The 16138-nt window shown below is 44.0% G+C and overlaps 1 protein-coding gene across 5 annotated transcripts in view; it reads right to left on the reverse strand.

The window, feature by feature from the left end:
- The window catches only part of FANCM (FA complementation group M), a 544761-nt gene that overhangs the window by 467784 nt on the left and 60839 nt on the right, over positions 1-16138 (reverse strand). Inside the window, exons 14-23 of one of the 5 annotated variants that reach the window (XM_055804735.1) lie at positions 14214-15975; positions 11993-12072; positions 11805-11873; positions 11129-11266; positions 8384-8540; positions 7319-7422; positions 4713-5273; positions 3609-3993; positions 1818-2109; positions 1201-1353 (exon numbers count right to left, since the gene is read on the reverse strand). In XM_055804735.1, coding sequence (XP_055660710.1) covers positions 1206-1353; positions 1818-2109; positions 3609-3993; positions 4713-5273; positions 7319-7422; positions 8384-8540; positions 11129-11266; positions 11805-11873; positions 11993-12072; positions 14214-15975 — 3696 coding nt within the window. In that variant the 3' untranslated portion in view covers positions 1201-1205. Of the gene's footprint in view, positions 1-1103; positions 1354-1817; positions 2110-3608; positions 3994-4712; positions 5274-7318; positions 7423-8383; positions 8541-11128; positions 11267-11804; positions 12073-14213; positions 15976-16138 lie in introns of those variants that run through there. The other 4 variants (XM_055804743.1, XM_027795563.2, XR_008747335.1 and 1 more) reach the window with 4 other exon arrangements.

A 16138-nucleotide genomic window follows, 5' to 3' on the forward strand; every position in this document is an offset into this window, starting at 1 on the left:
CCGGGGGCAGGAGGTGGCAGCTGGGCGGCCCCCTGAGAGCAGCGAACTTGCTTCCCACCGTCAGCCTGCTGCAGCCCTAGCACCCCTTCAGTGCTGTGGGCAAGGAGAGTAAGGAACAGCAGGGGCTGGGGGCAGCTCTGCGGAGAAGGGCCTGGGAGGGTGGGGGGCAGCAATGTGGGCAGGGGGCATTGGGACCCCGGGGGGCATTGGGAGCAGCATGGCCAGCAGGTCGAGGGAGGGGATCCTCCCCTTTGCTCTGCCCTGGTGAGGCCACTTCTGCGGTGCTGTGTCCAGTTCTGGGCTCCCCGGTTCCACAGAGACAGGGAACTGCTGGAGCAGGGCCAGCAGAGGCTACGAGGATGATGAGGGGATGGGAGCATCTCCCTGGTGAGGACAGGCTGAGGGATCTGGGGCTGTTCAGCCTGGACAGGACAGAGGGGAATCCCATCAATACACACAAATACCTTAAGGGAAAGTCATGAGGACGGGGCCAGGCTCTTTTCAGCGGTGCCCAGCGACAGGACAAGGGGCAACAGGCACACGCTGCAACACGGGGAGTTCCACCTGAACGTGAGGAGAAACGTCTTTACCGTGAGGGTGCCGGAGCGCTGGGACGGGCTGCCCAGAGAGGCGGTGGGGTCTCCTGCTCTGGAGACATCCACACCTGCCTGGACGTGGCTCTGCAGCCCGCTCTGGGAGACCCTGCTTGAGCAGGGGGGTCGCCAGAGGTCCCCTCCAGCCCCCACCAGTCTGGGATTTAATTCCCATTTTTCCTAGGAAACCAGTACCAGTCTTGCAGTAAATGGCAAGTAACTGCAGGTGGCTCCTTCCCCTGTCACCACCAGAAAGCTTTACTTTGCCAAAACACTTCAGCCCTCATTCTCATTTTTAAAGGCATTTTGGAATGATCGCACCCAGCAACCAAAGCGCAGCCACCACGCTGCTCAGAGCCACGTGCCTGGCCGTAACGAAGCTACCAGGGAGGCCCTGGCCTGGGTGACACGGCCGGCATGTGGCCCTGCCAGAGGCAGATCGGTAAAGGCCCAGCAGAGCCTCCCAGTAGGTGCCCAACAGCAGAGGACGTAGCACACTCAGAGCCCCTGGTCATTCTACAAGTGTTTATTTACATATTTTACAGCAAATCAAAACTTAGTAAAGTGCAGTTAAAAGAAAACAGCCTGGGGCCCTGGGAACTTTCACTCGGTTCAGTCCTTGGCGGCTGCATTGCTTTTCCCCTTAGGGCAGAGGTGGTCAGGCAGCATCTGCCTGTCGAAGGGGTAGTGGAAGTAGCGGTAGATCTCCTCTGCCTTCCGCGGGCTGACCTGGGCAGCGGCGGCGATGTCGCAGGGCGAGCTGTAAGAGACCACAGTAGGAGGGCACCTGACCTGCAGCTCTGTGGAGCCCAGTGGAGGATGCCAGGACAGAAGGGGAAACTGCCAGTGAGCAAGAAGCGTCGAGAGAGCAACAGGACCAGCCCGAGCTGCCGGTGATCTCCCCTCCCCAGGCCCCTGAGGGCGGTGAGCACTCCAGACTAAGCAAGCCTAAGAAAACTGCAGTGAAAACAGGGAATACCACGACAAGGGAAAGGAAAAGGTATGGCAGTAGGGGGGATGGTAGACGCAGAGCCCGTGTCATTGCCCTGCTCTGCTTGAAGAGCCTGAGAAATGCACGAAGAACAGGACAGGGGAGCGCCGGCAGCAACAGAGAGGTGTACAAAGGGTCTCCCTGAGCAACCGCCCTGGCAGGAGGTCCCGGGTGAGACAGGAGCGAAAGGAAAGTCGGGCCTGAAAGCACTTGTCACACATCTTTGCTGTTACCTGTTGGCCATCTTCTTCACAGAGCCAAAGTGATGGCACATGTTGAGAGCAGCCAGGTAGCTGAGGTTAGGAATAGTCAAGTAGAAGTTGAGCATTTCCTGTCTGTGACCCTCCACCTCCGTTGGCACACAAATGGCAGCGTTTTTTCCTTGCTCCACCAAAGCCAGGTCTTTCAGCAAACCAGCAGTTTCCTCTTGGCAAGAGCTGAAAAGAATCTGGACCCCAGCCTGGACCAAGGCTGAGAGCATACTGTCATAGTACTGCGTCCTCTGGAAAAATCGTGACATTTCTCCTGCAGAGTGAAAATACAGAAAAACTCACTGAGATTTAAGTGCTAAATTACTGTGAAAATCTAATATGAATCACTCACAAAACAAAATGGTTCAAAGATCACCTGCTTTGAGAACTTGCAACAAAAAACATAAGGGAGAACACCACGGGGAAAGGAAACAAGTAAAGGTCACAGGGGCAAGACTTGGTTACATGAGAGGTACAGTTTAGGAATTAACACAGAAATTGCAAATGAAATGTCATTAGGAGATCGGATTGAGAGGAACACAGGATAAAATGACAGGACAGACTGAATCAGAAGAGGTTTAGTAAAGCTATAGAAGTAACAATGAACTTGAACACTGTCAAATAAGAAACCAGCAGCACTCCAGAAACAGCGTAATGAGAAAAACTGGACACCACCAATGAAAATGAATGACGCCTTCAGCAGCAGGGTAAAAAGGCAGCTCAAACGCAATGCCCTGATCTGTAGCCCCTTCTGAGCAGCTACATCGTCAGTGACCAATTCTATCGTTTCCACATCTGAACTGTCAATTAATTAAATTTATGTCACAAAAACAAAGCTGCGTCCACAACTTGATTTCAACAGTGGTGTTTTATAGCCCAGAGCGTCTGTCATTTAATTGGAATGCTGAGCTCTAGTTGAAGCAGGTGCAAGCAAGACCTCTCCGTTATTTTCTAGATGGCACTGAGAATAGGCAGCGTTAGTAAAATCATTTGATTGCATGATTTGGATTTTAGTTTTAAAACAAATGGCTGGTCCAGACTATATAAGTTAATGAAATAATCTTGAATTTTCCACAAATGTTTAATCAAGTCAGGAGCTGCTCTTGAGACTCCTCTGTTCCGTGCGCTGTGACACGAGGCAATAGCTCAAACGCAGCCTTCCCAAAGCAACTCGTTGTCGGAGTGCTCTTTTTTTTCTAAAATACAATTTTATTCAGCTCATCTTTTGCTTGTTCAAGCAGCAGTCATTACGTGGTTTGGCCTCTGCAGTTTGGAGGTAGGCTTAATATGCGGGGTGCTGTGCTCAGGCCAGCTGCCATTCTCACTGGTTCTAAACCTCTTAGCTTGCTGCTCGAAAAAAGTATTTTTCCGGAGTCCGCTATTATTTTAGTGCTGAGCACAGGTAAGATTGTGCTTGTTCCTTTTTTCTACTATTCTCACCTTCTTTGTTGAAATAATCTTGAAGTTGGGGTATTCTTGCACATATTAATAGGTCAGTTAACGTTTGAGTTAACTTGCTTTGCCCTCCCTCAGTAATTAGTAAGCAGCGTATCCCTCTGGCTCTGGCTGTGTATTTCTGCCTATATTAAAAGGCCCTCAAAAGCAGAACAAATCTTAACGCTCAGCTTATTACTGTAATACTCCTACAGAGGGTAAAATGCAGGTTTTCAATCTACTTTCCATCCTGTATTATACAGAAAGCCAGTGTAGCCAGTGCAAGCCTTGAGCAGAGACCAGTGCGTCCCCGTGCTGCCCCAGGCTGGTGACACCCACCTGTTTTAATCCTGTCCTTTTCCACAATCACACATATTCTCTTAAACATGTTCTGCAGGCACTGGATCCGCTGGGTGACTCTATTCCTGTTCACATAGTTCACTAAGTCTGACAGAAACGTCCTCTCCACCGCCATGCAGTTGCTTACAATGTAATCGCTGCTGCTCAGCGAGCAAACCTGCACCTTTACTCCGTGAACTGCCTTCAAGGAAGAAATCACCTCCGCTCCAGAGGAGATCTCACGACTGTCTACCAGAATACAGAGCGAAGGCTTTTTCTCCAGAGGGTCACATGAAAACAGAGCTGGAGCTGAAGAGGGGTTTGTGGAAGCAGAATGAGACGGGACTGAAGTGCTCCTACAGGTGTTCTTCAAAGAACTTTCCACCTGTAAATGTTGAGAATCACAGTATTTCTAACTGATCGCAGAAGCATAAGGCCAAAGAACAACGTGGGTGAAAAAAAGTTTTCAAATACCTATAGCTTAATAAAAAAAAAAAATACACTTTGTTCCAGTTTATTTTTTAAATCAAATTAATAGAATCTAAAAAGTATTTCTCAATATTGCAAAACTTATTAACACTTTAATCTATAAAGTCTTCCAAATTCCAATGACGAAAGCATGCAGCCTTCACTAAGAAGTTCAACAAAAACGGAATATTATACATGGTAGAAGTCAGCGTACGAGATCAGGAACCCAGCCTCCAACTATGAATGTGTTACTTCAGGACACTGAACAAGTATTTTGCAACTACAAAACCCAGAGAATTAGTGGACACTCTCTGCTATTCAAAACAGATCCATACTCCTCCACGACCGTCAGACTCAAGGTAGTATCTAATGCCCCCATTTTTGTTTCCCGACCACTAATAATACTCGCCAGATTACCCTGTGAGTACAAAAACTTCCGATACCAAAGAAAAGGGAGCTACCTAACGTGGTACAAGCAGCCTGGACCTGCTCCCTTACCACCAGGAGCACGCTCACTCGCTGCTGTATTGCTGACAGCCCTCGAAACAGCAGCGCGATGGGCCGGATTCCCACCGGCTGGGATTCTTTAGCAAAACGTGAGGGGCAAGGTCCTTGGTTTTGAGTTATAACACCAACCTCACTGCGAGCCTGGAGAGCCTCCTTCCCTGCATCAGAACTGGCGACAGCTGGCGGAAAGCACGTGCTCCTGACTTGGTCTGGGTGAAAATCCAGCATTTCCGATACTGAAGCTTTCAAGCTGGGAATCATCTTGCTCTTATCCTCAACAGCCTGGTGAACAATGACTTCCCCAGCAAGTCTTCTGGGCTGCGCAGAAGAGGCTGAAGGCAGTGACTTGGGTACCTGAGCATTTTCCTGTTCTGCCCTGAAAGAGTCTGTTTTCACAGGCTTCTCATTGCTGACACTTATTTCTTCCCCGCTGGAATCACTGACAACAATAATTCGGGACGGTTTCTTCTTTGGCACTGGGACAGAACAGTCCTCTTTCATTCCAGCCTGGTTTAAGTTTTTTCTGCGGCGAGTGAGGTATTGTTTTCTTCCACTAGTGAAACTCTCATGATTTAGGAGATCAAAATCAACACACACTTCCTCCTCGCTAGATTCACTTTTGCAAGTTTCCTCTTCCACCTCTCCAACACAGAAACTGTCTTCTTCATAAGACTGGTCTTGCTCAGGAATCTGGGGCAGGGGGGAAACCCAAAGTTAGTTTTGAAATACGGTAACGATGTTGCTCCTCCGCTCCATAAAGGCACTTTGCTTACCCAACCCACCCTATGCACGAGTCCTGTGGGGCCTAAGGGGCTTCTCACACCTCTGAGAACCTCCGCGCTGAGCACGTTCTGCAGTTCCTCAGCTACTGCCCCGCAAGGCCCAGCACATGTAGCTGTGCTGGAACGCACATACACTCAGTTGGGCCCATGGCTTCTCACCAGAAAGATTTTAAAGGGAATATTACTTGTAGCATCACAATAGAAGCAAGACTTGCTCACTAATACTGCTACCACACAGCTTGGGATGCCCGCAGGAGTATCTCCTTTGCACGTGTCTGCACAGGCGAAAGGACTGAACCGCCACACTGGCCCACTGGGTCGCAGGTTTGCACTGAGGCAGACCCCGCACCCTACACCACATGCACAAGGAACGCCACAGCACACGCGCAAGGCTTGCTGACGGAAGCACTTCATGATGCCTTTGCAATGTGTAAAATGAAATGGAAGTTCAAGCTTTGTGTTTTCAGCAGCACTCTGCCTCAGCTGAAACAACAACAAAACCGACATCGTAAGCTGAGGCTGCTTGGAAATCGAGCCTTATGAATTCTTCTTATCTGCTTGCAAATAATCACTGAGCACAACCTGCATTTTTTTATGGTAATGAAAAAAAAAGTGATTTACCCTTTTCATCCAATACAGATCTCCACTTTCTTGTGCTGAAGGTGATATAGAAAACAGGAATACAAGGTACAGGGGAAAAAAAATGTGGAGAGGGGATAAGGAATGATCCTGAATATCTGTTTTTCCAATTCTATTTGGGTACTTAGTTTTCCAAGGCAAAATAATTCTTTCAAGGGAAAACTGAAGTAGCTAAAAACTGCTCTACAAGTGACTTATGTCACGTGACATACAAAGAGTTCAGAGTAAAACAGAAGCCAGAAGATAGATCTTGTAGATCATCTCAGCTGAGCACCATGCAGCGTTCATGTTGAGGGGGAGCACAGCCAGGTGTGATAGGAACTGAACTGAGCCAGGAGCAGGCACGAGAAGAAGTTATCATTTTGAAAACAGCTCCGTCACGATCATACATTCACCGGCCCTTTTATGAGTAGGCAGGATTTGTGCGTAACGATACGGTGCGTAATAGGGCAAGAAAGTGGCTAAGGATCCGCTTTGGAGAGTCCCTCATGCTCAGTGGTTACCCCATGCAGCAGGGGCACAACTAACATCTGGGGTCCACGGAAAGGGTCAGCCCCAGTAACGCTGGCGACACTGGACAGCAAGAGGCACCCTGCCAGAGAGTGCTGAGGAGCAGCAACAAGCACCGTTAAATATACTAATTTATTTTCTCATAAACATTTCCAAACTTGCATTTCAGGAGCTAACCTAGTTTCTAGAGAAAATGTGATCTCTTGGCACTGCGGCTTCTCCGGCAGCAAGAGCACACGGCAATCTGACATACAACTGGGTAACGGGCAGCGGTGCCAAGAGAGAGAGATTTTCTCCAGCAATACACCCAAACTGCTCCACATCTGCATGGGGCTTGTTTGATTCACCAAACTGGGAAGTCGGTTAAGAGACTGGAAACGTCACACGCTGGGTGAGAGGACTCTTCCTCGGAGGATGTCAGTCAGCATCCTTTGGGACAGCGGAAGGCAGCAGGGACGGGGAGGTCAGCTTCCAACCCTGGAGCATCTGCAGTGTTACATTGATCAACAGTGGTCACTGTAACAGCTCTGCTCTTCAGTGAGAAGACAACTAGGGACTGGGATGCTTTTGCTCCAGACTGGCTGACAGCCTCTCTCTGGCTGAGGAATGGGGTGGGGGTGCTTCTATCAAAGCATAAGTGTCTGCACACTTTAACTTAAAAATCAAAATTAAGTCAAAAGTAATTTGTTGGAACTTATTATTTATCAGCAATAGGCCGCAAGCTACACTTCAGAGTAGGACTAGAACCTAAATACAGTCACACATGACCAGTTTCATGAGGACGGCTGTCATTTCCTTTTGTACCTGAGAGAAAATCGTCATGTTGAATTCACGATGAACCATTTTGTATCTGTTGCCAAGAGCTGGGCTACGCACAGATTTCAGGTAAACTCCTTTCATCTCACAGTCTGAATCAAAACAAGACAGAATATAGGATTATTAAGGATATGATTTTAAATTCATTAATATAGAAGACATGATGGAACAGTAAGTAATTCCTTTATAGTGTCCCAAAAACCTGTATTTCAAAAAACAAAAATTTTCAGTTCTCCAGACATCTATGAAAATCCCAAAGCAAAGGACTGGGTCTACCCTGCTCGCCATCCTGAACGCTGCCACGTAGGTGGTTTTCTCAGCGGGCAGAGCTCTGGAGGCCCATAGCAGGGAGAAGGGCCACACTGCCACAGGAAACCCACATCACTCCCGTTTCCATGTTTTAAGTCTCTCCCAGAACAGATGCAAAAACTGGTTTCAGGAACTGTGTGAGAAAGGGATGGGTTTACTGAAGCCCACACAGGATCTTACAGAGAACAACTCAATGTCAGTGGAGAAGGAAAATCCTCAGCAACACCTAGGAATTTTAAATATTCCAGGGAAGGACAAGGTTCGTAAGCACAGGGGTAAGTAAACCATCTTGGCCAAAAAACAGCAGTACCTTCTCAGCTGTGACAGTGTCGACACTGTAATTTTATCTATTGTTATTTCATATCACGTTTTAGGTTTCTCTGTAACAGAAGACCTGAAGGAATCAGAAATTTCTAAGTGAAATGGAAAACTGTGTTTCTGTTCAGTGATGATGGAGCATTGATGCTTCATAAGAGGTGACAGTCCTCAAAGAACTGACTCCGGCCAGCCCAAAGCCATCACACAGTAGAGACTCCAGTGAGGAACATAGTACATAAGAAACCCATGCGAATAAAAAACCAGAAAAGGTAATAAGAGGTAATGGAAAGCACTCGATTTATCACAGCTGAGGAGGTTACTGCTTACTAGCTGACACATTAGCTGGCAAAACGGCCGTGCCTCTCCCACACCACTTGCTAAGCAACACTCTTTATCTTAAAACCGTAAACAACTCTCCTCACTCACTGTTTAACACTTGTGTGACCTCTGCATCATCGTTCAAGAACTGAGCAAGTGAAGAGTTCAGCTCATCCTCTGCATCATCACTCTCATCAGATGAAACAGCATCTTCATCTTGCTGGGACAGCTCAGCTTCTTCATCTAAAAACTGCCTTGCTGCATTCTAAAAAAGCGAAAAAATCCAAACAAAATTTTAGTTAGAAGCTGGCTCCCAGTTAACTAACGTTACATATGAGACCTCTGATTAAATCAGTTCGTGACTCTGAACATCAGCTGTCTAGGTCGTCACAGCTACTAGGCTTCTGGCTTTGAAAAGAGGTGAAGGAAAGCACGCGCGGGTCAGCGACACGCAGGCCAGCGCACAAACGCCTGTCCCACCAGCACAGAAGAGTGAAGCTGGTGTCCATTTCAAAGCACTGGCCAAAAGCAACCACAGCGTGTAGCACTGTTTACACCCAAGCTAGTTAGTAGTACGGGCAGAGTTTATTAACACGCTGTAGCTAAGCTACCCAAAAATATTAGGTTAATTTGTAACTTACAAATCTAGTTTTACTCTTTTTATTTGCTTTCAGAAATCTGTTCTGATTTCGCAGTGCTGGATTACTCTGAACCCAAGTCCACTAGAAGCTTCAGATACAGACTTCACACTGGTTTGTCCTTCTCTGTTTAGGATTTAGAATTGTTTCATTAATTCATCAGACAATGCCAACTCCTTATGGAGAAATGGTCATGTTTCAGGGAAGATGAAGCACTCACACATGAACTGCAGTCCAGGAGACACGACACAAACCTTGGTACTAAGTTCACAAGAATGCACATGGAAACAAAACAAATGAATTCAGGAAGTTGTTTTCTCAGAGACAGTTTATATTAAGCTAACTTTGTCTCTTATAGTTTCAGCTATAAAGTACTAAAGTAAAACACGAAAAGCCCCTAGAAGCATTATGTATCCCAATTACTCTAGAAGAATGATTTGTTTGCCTTATTTTTACTAAAAAGCACAAAGCTGTAAATTTTAGATGTGTACACAAAAGACTAGGACATTTTGTGCTACAGTAAGTGACACCGCTGATTTTCAGATTTTCCTAAGTCTTTTAATTATTTGCTTATATCAATTAGTAAACCTTAATGACAGGCTTTATTAGTAGTTCCTTTTCTAGAACAGTTTTGATTATTGTGAAACACACTGGAGGTTACCTGTTTACAGGAAAGAACTCTCAATGCTATTGCCAATTAGTCTCAATCCTGTGATTAAGACTATGTGAGGGACTTCACAACTAGTGAAGGACTACGGAGAGGACAAACCCTGTGGTGTAAAAGCGCTGTGACACCAGAAACTAACAGGCAAGAGTCTGGTCACACTTGGGAAACAATAAATTACCAGGTTCTTAAATTCCTTATTGAGTCTCCGAATTCAGTGCCAGCAGCTATTTTGGTCACCTTGGGACTTCTCATAGTCTCAGTTAATCTAACTGCAGATCACTGCTGCACTTACAGCTCCATTACCTGTACTTCTGTACACTGAACGCCGTAACAGGCGGTGGACTGATCAAAATGATTTTGATGTCTTGGATCATCTGTAGACCTGAAATTCTGACATATTCATCATTATGGATATTTAGCTAAGACGATACGTGAAGGAAGAGTAGAATTTCCTAAGTATACACACTCCCTTTCCATGAACCTTTTGGTCTCACATTAAAAAAAAAAAAACATGGAAAAATGGATTTTTCATCTACCTCATTCTTTCTATTCCAGAACACAAAATACTGATACTATAGGAAAGTCTCCATCTCCACATCAATGTATATTTAAGAGCTTTTCAATTTACTATGAATATACGATTCTGGCCCTACATCCTCTCCTGCATCCATTCCTGATGCAGTGACAGATTAAAATGTAAAATGCTAAGTTAAGAATTAAGTTTTGGGGCGAGGGACCATTGCTATCTTAACATGTTCAAAGTTGAAACCATTAGCGTAAGTCGTAAATTCATATGATCAAGTATCCTAATAGCATAAATTCTGGACAAGAAACCAAGCTTCCCGAGTCTGACTAATCTTTGAGTATCTTCTACTTGCAATGTAAATTGTTATTTTCCTTCAGAAGATTATTATGCAGGGCCCTGCAGATTCCTCTGAGAGCCAGGCAATGGATGTGAAGGTTCAGGTCATTACCCAGTGTTTCAAAGATTTCATCTCAAATGTCTGCAATAAACTTGAGTGAAATAGCAACAAGCCTCAACCCTCCTAAACCATGTCTTAAAAACAAACAACTGCCCAGCTGCAGGCCTACTATAATACAGTTGTACCATGAGTGCCTACAAAGGCCATAAAATAGACAGGAGCTCCATTTTTTAGACCATAAAATACATACAGGCTCCAGAACAAGTAATTTAATGACACCGTAATTTTTTGTCTGAAATATGTGAAACATTTCTGGCATTTTCTTTTTTTTTTAATTTAAATATATAGACAAATTAGAAAATGTTTTCAGTTCATTCTTGCAGTTTGAACACAAAGTAGAATCTCACCAAGTCTCTTTCTGTCTCCTTTTTGGTTTTGTTTTGTAACACACTGCTTGTGTTCACAGACACATTCTTCTGAGCTAGATTTTGCAATGTTGCAAATGTCCACTTACACACACACACACGTATGACAAAGCACAGCCATTATCCACATTGCCGCCTGAATGCAAACTGCTCCAAGTACGACCTTCAACGTATTAAGAGAGACGTGTCATGTCACATACCTTGTATGTAAATTTGCTATTGACCTTTTGCTGTTTTGTATTTCTCAGCTGGTTTTTGCTACAGGTTGCTGAGCTGCTCTTCATGGTCCTACTGGAGTTCTTCTGAAAATCCTTGTCATCATCACTGGACATGTCCGACTACAGGAATATTTAACAAAAACTTCAATGAATAAAACTCAAACAAGCAATACTTTAATTACACAGTCAAACTCCGACATCTGGGTTCTTTTAAGCAGCACCTAATCTTTTCGTGATTGATTTGCTATGGCAAAATAATGCAATAACCCCAATTATCTTATTAAATACAAAAGAACAGAAAAACATGTTATTTGGAAGAAAAATCAGGTCAAATCTGACAGGAACTTCCCCCCCCCAATGCAAAGCCTTGTGGAGTAGGAGTTATTTTACTGCCTTTCACAAAGGGAGAGGCTCAGCTCTCCGGCCCATAGCAATACTTCACTGCCAAACAACAACTGCAAAATCGTCTTTGGAGACCTCGGGGAAGAACTGAAGGCAGGAAAGCAATTACATTTTAATACGCTTTAGGTCAGATGGCATAAAATATTTTTAATAAGAACACTTGCCTACCGACTGGAGAAAGAGTAAATGTTTAAATATATACTCCATAAATGAATTTGCATTATTTTCCTTCTGTCACAACAAAGCACTTACTAACCACGTTAAGTGGCTGTCGACGTTTCCTGACGGCACGAATTGGCGATTCAAAATCACTATTATTCATGACCTATGTAAACAGAACATAAGTATAATTGCAAAGAGGATTTCTGTTTTCGTGTTTGACTTCATTTTGCTTCTCTCATCTTTTTGTTGTTTTTTTTTCCTCCCTCTCTTTCCAAGACTCACATCAGGAGACTTCAAAACATTCTTTTTTTTCCTATTTTTTCTCCGGAAAACGATCTCTTCTTCACTCTCACTGCTGGTTCCTACAGAAAAAATAGTAAACAACATTCACAAGAAAATGCATTTTTCACAATACAATATTGCTATAACTGAGCAGTCAAAATCTGTCTCTTATAAAAGTACCTACAAAGGAGATTACTTATGGATCTGTGGCAAATATTGTTCCCTTTAGCCTTGTTAATCAAAATAAATAACCTCCAGCTGAGATGTACAATAAATCCTACTTCCCTGGGGAGTCTCTTGAGTGGAAGTGATTACCCCTGGCAGTGCAGATACAGAAAAAGGGAGGTGAAAAATGAAACCAAGAGAAAAAGCCCTTAAAAGTTGAATAAGAGTTGTGCTTCTGGAAGCATCTTGTAACAACATACCGTTTGGGTGCACTGAGGAACTCCCTAAAAAGTCCTCTTTCCAATTCCTCATCCAGCTACAGCCTTTTTTGTTCTTACAGAGGACTGCCTTTATGAAACACAAGGTCTCCCTTCTCGCTCTGCATGGCCAGGCTCCCGTTCCGCCAGGCAGCCCCCGGGCCTGGTGCAGCCGATACGCTGCCCACGATGACCCCCTTCCTCCCCCAAAGCAGGGGTTAACCGCAGCTACAGCACCCTGGCTTATTTTTAACTCTCTTTCTTCGGGAGTATGGCAGGGTAGGGTGGGATAGAGAGTTGGTTCTAATTAAATCAGTCAAAGCTTTGAATTTCTTGAAGGAAAAGCACAAAACTCCCAAACATTCCACTTCTAAAATAACATCTTTAAATAGCAGTAACTATTATTTCAACAACACATGCTATCCGGGGAGGTTTTCAAGACCCGACTGGACAAAGCCCTTAACAGCCAGACCAAAGTTCACTCTCAAACCTGCAATTCTAAGACAGCAACTTGTTTCTTTCTGTGGTTTTGTTTCGGGGGCGGGGGGGGGGTTGGGGGGTTGGGTTTTTTTTAATAACTATTTTTCATTACACAGATTACAATTTTTGAATTCAGCAAACTAACTTATCAATTTGAGGGTGTGATGATTCAGGAAGAAAGGCAGTATTCAACAATAATCTTCAGAAATCATGATGCCTATCAGACAAATTCAAAGAGAAGGAAAAAAAGATGCTTTAACCATCAAAAGGACTGTTTATGCTTTGTTTCGGTGTTTAAGGACAGTAACAAAATCATTCAGAAAAATTCAGTTGTGCCCTATGAATCAGGCCAAGTACTATGAAGCCTGAAATATTCTGAAAGTAATTCAAGGTTATTCAGAGATAAATAGAACAAAGGGTGTGAACATGATCTGTAAGTGACCTATGGGTGAAGAACAACGTTCATTTATATATTGGTAATATCTGAATATGAAATATTTACGGTACATTGGTGCTAAACCAGAAAAAAACAGAAGAGCAGAGAATAGGGAGGAAATAAAAATAGAACAAAGCCTACAAGCAGTGCACATTTTTAAGACAATCTGGGTTTGTGCTGAAGTTATAATCAGAAAATTTTAAATATAAGTCAGTTATCATGCAACTAAACTGAAGAAATCCATCAGCAGAGTTTCTGTTCCTCAGGAAGAAAGCAAGAAGGTGTGGATTCAGTGACTGACATGCAACAGATCCAGAAAAGATTAAGAAAGGGATTTAAAGGCAGCTCTAGCTCACACAATTGTGTCTCACACGGCTGCACTGTTAGAACTTGTGAAGAGGTACAAGAGGTTTAAATCCAAGTACTTCCTCCAGTACACACGCACTCACTTCAGCCTCAACTGGCTAAGCTTGTATGCCGGGTTAAGATCCAGGAAAGTCTCCTCATTGACCCAGCTTCTAGTATTACAATCATTATTCCCTTTTCCTTTCATCCTTCCCACCTAAGTCATAAAACCAAATTGAGGATCCAAAAGATACTGGATTCTATTTATTTAAACAAGAAGGTATGAACTAACTGCACCACTGAAATCCCTACCTTTAGCAGGAGTCACAGGTGAACTATGAAGGTTGGTCTCTTCCAGGTTTTCAGTTCTTCCTAAAGGGCAATCAAGTGCCTCAACAGCTGAACTTGCAAAGTTCTGCCTGCGTGGGCTTTTATTTACTATATCTGTAAGAGGCACCTCTAGAATTTCCTCCCTGGCACTAAGAGAAGACAGCCATAGGAATTCTTCTGATAGCTTCAATATTCATAACCTTTTTACCTGTTGGAGTAGAAAGTGCAGAAGCCAAAGCTTCAGGTGATCTGCTTCCCGTTCTGCCTCCTGACTCCAGGAAAGGTACTGCAGCGGTACCACCCTCCGTCCCTTCCCTATCACTCATGCTCCCACTCCGGCACGGCAATAGTGTGGAAAAGTCTCTTTTCTCAGGAGTTCTGCAATCCCGCTTCGGCGATGTTTCAAGTCTGGAGCCACCATTCAATAATTCTTTTCCATCTTGAGTGGATTTCACATCTGCATGACTCCCCGAGGCACTCTTTAATTTTATGATATTATTAGTATTTGTATTTTCTTCAAAGATTTTGTTATCACACTCTTCGATGGAAAATCCCAGATCAAAGGTAACAGAAAACAGTTCTTGAGAATAGTCATAAAGACTCTCATTATCCAGAAACAGCTCGCTCACGCTAGTATCACCTGGCATTTCCGTGGCTGTGGTTTTACTGCTTTTTGGCTGCTCCTTGCAGGTTTTGTCAGCACCCACACAGCACACCTCTGAAGGAAACCAGTCGCAGCCTTGCTCTGCAACTGGCCTAACGACACTCTCACCTGAATCTGGCCCGACCACGTGCTTATTGCTCATAGAAAACCTTCCATTATTTGTGCCATAAACGTGTTCATCTTCAAATAAACGCATACTCTTCTGTTCCTCAATAATCACATTGTTCCTGTTAATTTCAAGATCTTCTTTATTTTTTTGAACAAAATACTCATTTGAAGGGTTATTTGTCAGAGTGTGATTTATTGTTGGAGTTTTCTTTTGAATTTCAGTGAATTCTTCATTGTCAAACAGACTACCAAAGCTGTCGTTCCAGTGAAGTTCCTCTTTGGCTTTAACAGCAGCAGTCTTAGGAGTTGATACAGTTTTTGAAAAACATGTACTTACAGAATCACACAATTCACTGGTGACTTTCAGTTCAGGATTTTCAAAGAGCAGCAGTGAACGATCAACTTCTGGGGACACAGGAAAGACTCTGTCCTGCAGTCTCTCTGAATAACTGCCAGAAGTACCTTTTTGAGGAGGACATACTGTTTCTTCATTTCTCATCGTGTTTTCAAAATCACTATTCAAAGAGGGAGGAGATTGGGATAAAAGCCTTCTCACATGGGAAAATTTTTCTTTCAACCATGAAGGCCCCTCAGATGCTGTCACAAGCGCAAAGGAATCCATGTAGGATTCAGGAAGATAAAATAAGTCAGAGAACACTGGCGATTTCTCAGCTGTGAAGCTACTATAACCCGAAGCTGCATGGTTTGTCCCCAGTGAGCTACAAGCCTTATCCACAGTTTTGTATTCCTTTATTGCTGCACTTTCATGAATTACAGTATTTTCACTGTTGTCACATAGGTCAATAAATGCATTTAAGTCAAACGTCACCTCTAGTTCCTTATCCTTTGGACTGCCCTGGTCAGTATTTTCAGGCAGAGCAAGCCTTCTTGCTGAGTAAGAAGCTGAAGTATTAGTATCCGTAGGCAACACAGGCGCTTCCAAATTTAATCCAGAAGTTCTCTTCAGAGTCTTTGCTTTTGTTACTTTAAACGTGGTAAAAAAGTCACTCCCATCATCATTTGTATCAGGTAGAAAGGGTTTTACCTTTGATCTGTGTGCCATGTCTTTTCTAGATGAGCATGCTTTCTGATCAAATGTGGAGTTGGTCGTCAAAAGATGACTTTTATTCCTTTGAACATTAACGTCTTCGAGATGTAAGTGAGGCCGAATCTCCAGTTCATAGCTGCAATCTCCCTGCTGACAAACACAGTGTAATATTTACTATAAATACATACAAGCTTACAGGGACCTGTCCTAAGGATATTTAAAAGAAGTTAAAAAGGTCTTCACACTCCGAAAGGTTATTAGAAAGTGGGAGTGCGGTGTGGGGTGCGGTAGGGTGAAGCGTTTTGCATTTAAG

The sequence above is a fragment of the Falco peregrinus genome, chromosome 1 (assembly GCF_023634155.1).
Source record: "Falco peregrinus isolate bFalPer1 chromosome 1, bFalPer1.pri, whole genome shotgun sequence".
NCBI lineage: Eukaryota > Metazoa > Chordata > Aves > Falconiformes > Falconidae > Falco > Falco peregrinus.